The sequence below is a fragment of the Rhinopithecus roxellana genome, chromosome 3 (genome assembly GCF_007565055.1).
Source record: "Rhinopithecus roxellana isolate Shanxi Qingling chromosome 3, ASM756505v1, whole genome shotgun sequence".
Taxonomy (NCBI): Eukaryota; Metazoa; Chordata; class Mammalia; order Primates; family Cercopithecidae; genus Rhinopithecus; species Rhinopithecus roxellana.
Window position 1 is genome coordinate 13,922,011 of NC_044551.1, and position 5,903 is coordinate 13,927,913.

The following is a 5,903-nucleotide window of genomic DNA, read 5'->3' on the forward strand; positions in this document are numbered from 1 at the left end:
CTGGACGAGGCTCCAGTAAGCACTGCCTGCAGTGTGCAGAGGGGACTTAGGTAGTTGCAGAGCAGGCAGAGACAAATGTGGGGAGGTGGAAGTCACCGTATCTGTCCACTCGGCAGGGGACCGTCCATTCCTGAGATGCCCCTGGGAGGCAGGCTCCTGTACGGCACTCGTGCTGGGTGCCCAACTCCTAGGCAAACCCCTACCCTGGGCAGAGAAGGATCTGGACACACCTGGGGCAGAAGCACCAAGGGGATGAGGACAAACCTGGGTGGGGGCGACCTGGGGGCGGCTGGGTTGAAGACACCTGGGGTGGGGTGACACGGGGGCCATTGGGGTGGGGACAACACTCCGGGAGGGGGTGACATGGGGCAGCGAGGGTGGGGGCAGCAGGGGTGGGGACACACTCAGGGAGGGGGTGACACCTGACCAGGGGGTGACACACGGCCCCTGGGGTGGGGACACACCTGGGAAGGGGGTGACATGGGGGCCATTAGGGTGGAAACACATGCGGAGGGAGTGACACCTGAGGAGGGGGTGACACGGGACCCTGGGGTGGGGACACACCCGTGGTGGGCGCTGTCATGGGGTGTGACTTTTGAGTGGAGCCATGGGCACACAGTGACTCAGATCCCTGGTTTTTGGTCTGAGGAGGACGTAACCACACCAAGCACTCACCTGTCTGAACTGCATTGAAATACACATTTTATTTGCATTTAGTTATTCTAGTGCTCAGCCATTTCTTTGCACAGTCATTCTTGGTGGACACCAAGTCCAAATGTGTCTTAGGTGGTTGTCAGCTTCTCCAGGGGCTGGTCGAGTGCTAGGCCTTCAATGAAACACCTAGAATAGCTCCCGTCAGTCTGAGCCTGGAGCCCTGTGGGACACAGTGAATGCTGGCGAGAAACAGTGGAGCAGTGGGGCGAAGGCCTCCCCGCAGCGCTGAACGCCCTGGTCCAGGCGGCTCTTCACGGGACGCCTGTGCTCACCCACTCGGATGCCCCTCACGGTTCTGGGGGGCTACACAAAGTGAGAAGAAAAGTCGCTAACAGCAACCATAAGCCCCGCATTCCCTGCAGGCCCACCGCATCCTGTAAGCGGCAGGTGCAGAAAGCAGGATGTGACCAGCAGCAGGTGGGAGCCTCCTGCTGGAGGAAGCAGGGTCCGGTTTGCTGTTCATTTTTCACCTCTTTTTCTCAGTTGTTTTTCATGGGCTGCTTGTTTCGTGCAGTTTGTGTGATGCGTTCTCTTCCCCTCCCCCTCCCTGCGGTGGCGCCCAGTCACATCTGCCCTCTGAGGCTTCATCTTGCGCCCAGTGCCCGGATGCGCTGAGGCCAGGTCGGCCGCTCCTCACACCTCCCGGACTTCTCTGCCCTTTGCCATGTGGCGTCTGCCCCCGCTGACCCTCAGTCACTCTCTCAGTGGCTTCCCCTGCCTCCAGGACCTTGCTTTGCTGCCACTAAAGGGCACCGCATGGCATCTCTCCTGGAAGGCTTCCTCTTCTACAGCGCTTAACAGGCACGCCTACAATTTTCATTAAGAACTGCTTTTGGTGGTGGTGGTGGGGATGAATGCCGGGCCTAAGCCTCGGATCCGGGACCGAAGCCCAGGGAACCTGCAGGCTGAAATGCAAGACCTGTCGCTGGTGCGAGCGGAGGAACTACTCTATTTGTCTGAGTGCTTTGGAGAAGTTTTCTAGAGCGGTTTTGAAAGCTTGCAGCAAGAAAACGCCAAGCTCATTGCTTGTTTCTTGAATGTCTGGGTCGAAACTTCCAAAGAGGGGCGTGGAGACCTGGATGTCCTCTCGGTCTGCCCGCAGCAGCACGGCACGCAGCTCCTCAGCGATCTCGTCGTATTTCTGCTGGTCGAACTTGGACATGGCCAGCTCGTCCTGGGGGTAGGCGGCACCCTCGGGGTAGCAGTCCTTGGGGACCGGAAACTCGATGCAGCGCAGCTCGGGGAGCTCACAGAGCGCAGTGAAGAGGCGCCGGAGGGCGCGGGCCGACAGCGGGTTCCCGAGGAACTTGAGCTGGCGCAGCCGGTGGCAGGGGCTCAGGCCCAGGATCAGCATGCCAACGTGGCTGTCTACGATGCCACACTCCTCCAGTGTCAGGATCCTCAGTGTCTGGGCAGCCTGGCCGAGCAGCCTGAAGAAGGTCGAGGGGAACAGGCTGACCAGGTTGTGTCCACTCAGGTCTAGCACCTCCAGGTGGGCAGCGTGGGCACAGTCTGCCAAGAAGGCCATGTCTGCGTGGTTCAGGGCACAGTTGGCCAGGTCCAGCACTCGCAGCGGGGTCTGCAGCGGGCTGCAGAACACGGGGGAGAGAGCACAGGTGAGAGGAGGGTCCTAGGAAGGAGCTGAGGGCTCAGGTGAATGGGAACAACCCGTTTGTCATCACGGGGTCAACACACTGCCATGTCCAGCCACCACCTAATTTCATACCGTCTATGAGCTAGGACTGCTTGTTATGTTTATATAATAGTTTGTGAAACGTGAAAGTTACATGAAATTCAAACTCGGTGTCCACAAATAACATTTTACCGGAGCACAACCACGTGCCTTCACTTAGTGTGGGCCATGACTGCCGGCTACCATGTGGTGACGTCAGCTGTGCCCAGAGGTCTGGCTTTTGTCCTCAGCACCTAAATGGTAAGTTTGTTTTGTCAACAACTGCTTTTGTGTTGTCTGAGAAAAGTGGTGCATGTGGCCATGAGAATGTCCGCTCAGAAAGCAGACAGCGGGGGCGGTGAGGCCACAGAACAGCACCGCTCCACTCCGACAAAGATGAAGCCCACACGGTTTCAGAGCTGGGAAGGGCCATGGAGGCTTCCAGTCCAGCCTCTGACTCACCTGCTAACCCTAAAGACCCCGCACTTGTCCCACATTCCATGTTCTGACTTGGTTGGTAGGGGCAGCCCAGCTCCAGCACAGGGGCAGCTGGAGTGAGACATGCTCCGGTCCTGAGCTCTCTAAGGGAGATCTCCAGAGCAGTACTGCATTGGGACATGGCCTCACTGTCCTCTCTGAGCAGGGGGACACAGCTGGGTTCTGCCCCATCCCCACCCTCTCCTTTGGAGACTGCCTCACCCTCCACCCACCTGCACCTGCACCCACCTGAATGTCCTGCACCCTCCCCTCTCAGGCCTGGGACCCACTGCCAGGTGCCCCTGCCCCACCTGAGAAACCACCACCAGGCACGCCCCCTGCCCGAGTTCCCACCACGGGGCACCCCCATCCCTCAGGACCCACCGCAGGTCCCCCCTGTCCCTTGGGACCCACTGTAGGTCTTCCCCCATCCCTCAGGACCCACTGTAGGGCCCCCCATCCCTCAGGACCCACTGTAGGGCCCCCATCCTCAGGACCAGGGCCCCCTGTCCCTCAGGACCCACTGCAGGGCCCCCTGTCCCTCAGGACCCACTGCAGGGCCCCCTGTCCCTCAGGACCCACTGCAGGGCCCCCTTGTCCCTCAGGACCCATTGCCAGGCATCCCCCACCAGGGTCTACTACCTGGTGCTGCCCCAGGACCCACAGCCAGCCATCCCCCATCCCAGGACTCACCACCAGGTGCCCCCACTTCAGGACCCACCACCAGGCACCTCCACCACCGCCAGCCACTTCCCCCCAAAACCCACTGCCAAGTGCCCCGCCAGGACCCACTGCAGGTGCCCCCAGCCCCCAGAACCCACAGCCAGATGCCCCCCAGCACCTGAGGACCCACCGCTAGGTGCTTCCCCAGTACCTACCAGGCGCCCCGTCCCCCTGGATCCACTGCCAGGTCCCACCCCCAGGACCCAAAACTGGGTGCGCCCCAGGCCCACCGCTAGGTTGCCCCACCAGGACCCATCACCCGGTGACCCCCCAATATCCACCGCCAAGTGCCCATCCTTCAGGACCCACCACCAGTCTCCCTCCCAGGACCCACTGCCAGGCACCCCTTTCCCCAGGACCCACCACTGGGCACCCTCCCTCCATGACCCACCACTGGGCACCCTCCCTCCATGACCCACCACCAGACAATCCCCCAGGATCAACTGCTGGGCACTCCCCTTCCATGACCCCCCACCAGGCAACCCCCCAGGACCCACCACTGGGCACTCCCCCTCCAGGACCCACTGCTGGGCACCCCTGTTGGACCCACTGCCAGGCATCCCCCTCACCACTCCCTGAGGCTCTCTTGGCCTGGCCCCTTCCTGGCTGCTGCCCTCTCTGTCCCCTTCAAGCAGAACTGCTGAGAGGATCCTGCATGAGCCTCCTGTCCCACCATGGGGAGGTCCATGCAGCATGGAGCCCAGGCCTCCCTCAAGGGAGACTGGGAGGATCCCGCCTTCGGATGAGATGGCGCCCGTGGCCAACAGCAGCCCTGAGCCGAAGGCACCGACAGGCTCAGATTTCTGAACTGAAATCGTGTTTGCTGTTTGAAGCCCCCAGGTGTTGGGGTGATTTGTTAACAACAATAGACAGCTCCCCACACCATGTAGGGACTTCCGTTTTGTCTATTTGGTAATTTGCATATTCTCTTTTTTTAACTGGCATTCTCTCCATATCCCTAAGTCACACATGGCACCCCGGTTCTTTCCTGGTGGCTCTTTCAGTGCCCTTGCCCCTTGGCGGGGCACTGTCCTGTTGCTCTGGCCACACCCGCAGTGAGAGGCTGGGGGCCACGCAGCCTCACGGCCTTGGAGGGGAGTAGTCCCCTGGACTATCTCTGGTTGCCTCTGCAGCCACCAGCCCGCCCTCAGTCCTGTCCCTGAGACTCACCCAAGCAGCGTCGGGATCTTCCCGGTCAGCCTGGAGAAGGCCACGCTGAGCTCGGTGAGCTGCGTCATCTTGCTGAGCTCCCGGGCGATGGAGGCGAGGAGGCGGTCCTCACCGTCGGGAGTGGAGGCGCAGGTGGGGGGTGCATCAAAGGCCTTGGTGGGCAGGGTGAGCGAGGCCAGCCGGGGGAAGCCCACCTGGGCCAGCAGCTGCTGCACGTGGCCCGCATGCAGTCGCACATTGTGCACCACCTCCAGCTTGCGCAGGGCACCCGGGCCAGCCAGACGCAGCACGTGCAGGAGCTGGCTGGGGCTCAGGCTGTCCGCCCGGAACGAGGGGCAGTGCACCCGCAGAGGGGCCGGGCCCGCTGGCCTCAGAGCCTGCACCACCGCCTCGAAGTTGCCCTCAGTGACGAAGAGGTCGGCAAGGACCTCGACCGGGCGCTCGGCGGCGAGGGGCTCTGCCTGCAGCTCACAGCAGGTCCTGGCCAGCAGCCGGGTGCGGCCCCACTTGCCCAGCGCCCTCCCGCACGGGCACCGCTGCACCTGCACGTCTCGGATGCCCGTGAGATCGGCCACCCGCAGCCGCCGGCGGCTCCGGTCCTGCAGCACGTGGTCGGCGAGGCCGCGCACCAGCGCCTCCAGGCAGGCCCGGCAGGCTCGGTCGCGCAGGTCCTGGGGGTGGTCGGCACTGGGACCCAGCAGCGCTCCCAGCCGGAACTCCTCCAGGGGCCAGCGCCCCAGCACAGCACGCGTCACCTCCGCCTGCTCCAGCAGGTAGCTGGCTTTGAACAGGAGTGGGTAGAGGTTGTAGGCCACACTGTCCAGGCTCTGCCGGGCCACCTGGGGGTGGGACACCAGGGCTTCTGCAGAAATGAAGCGGAGTGACCTCATTGTGCCCATGGCCCGAGACAGGACGGTGCTCGCTCCCCACGACTTTTCCCCAAGACGTGTGCCCTTCTCGTCTATCTTTAGCTGCAGCAGCTGTGAGCAGCCTGCCCTGGGGGCCCTGCCACGGGGCCTTGTGATCATCTGACTGCTATTTTGGTCCTGGGACGCCCGAGTCTGCCCTGCCTCGGGGCACCCAACCGTTGGGAGTTGCTTGGCTCAGGCACCCAGCCGACACAGAAGGGCAGCCCGTGCCCATGGCA

The 5,903-nt window shown here is 62.5% G+C and overlaps 1 protein-coding gene across 1 annotated transcript; it reads right to left on the minus strand.

Annotated features, from left to right (window-relative positions):
• Nucleotides 1-685: 685 nt before the first annotated feature.
• On the minus strand, nt 686-5,700 carry LRRC14B (leucine rich repeat containing 14B). The gene is made up of 2 exons (XM_010371455.2): nt 4,757-5,700; nt 686-2,303 (listed from the first exon to the last, which is right to left on the minus strand). The coding sequence occupies exons 1-2, from the start codon at nt 5,653-5,655 to the stop codon at nt 1,658-1,660; spliced, it is 1,545 nt and encodes a 514-aa protein (XP_010369757.1). The 5' UTR covers nt 5,656-5,700; the 3' UTR covers nt 686-1,657.
• Between the last annotated feature and the right edge of the window lie 203 nt (nt 5,701-5,903).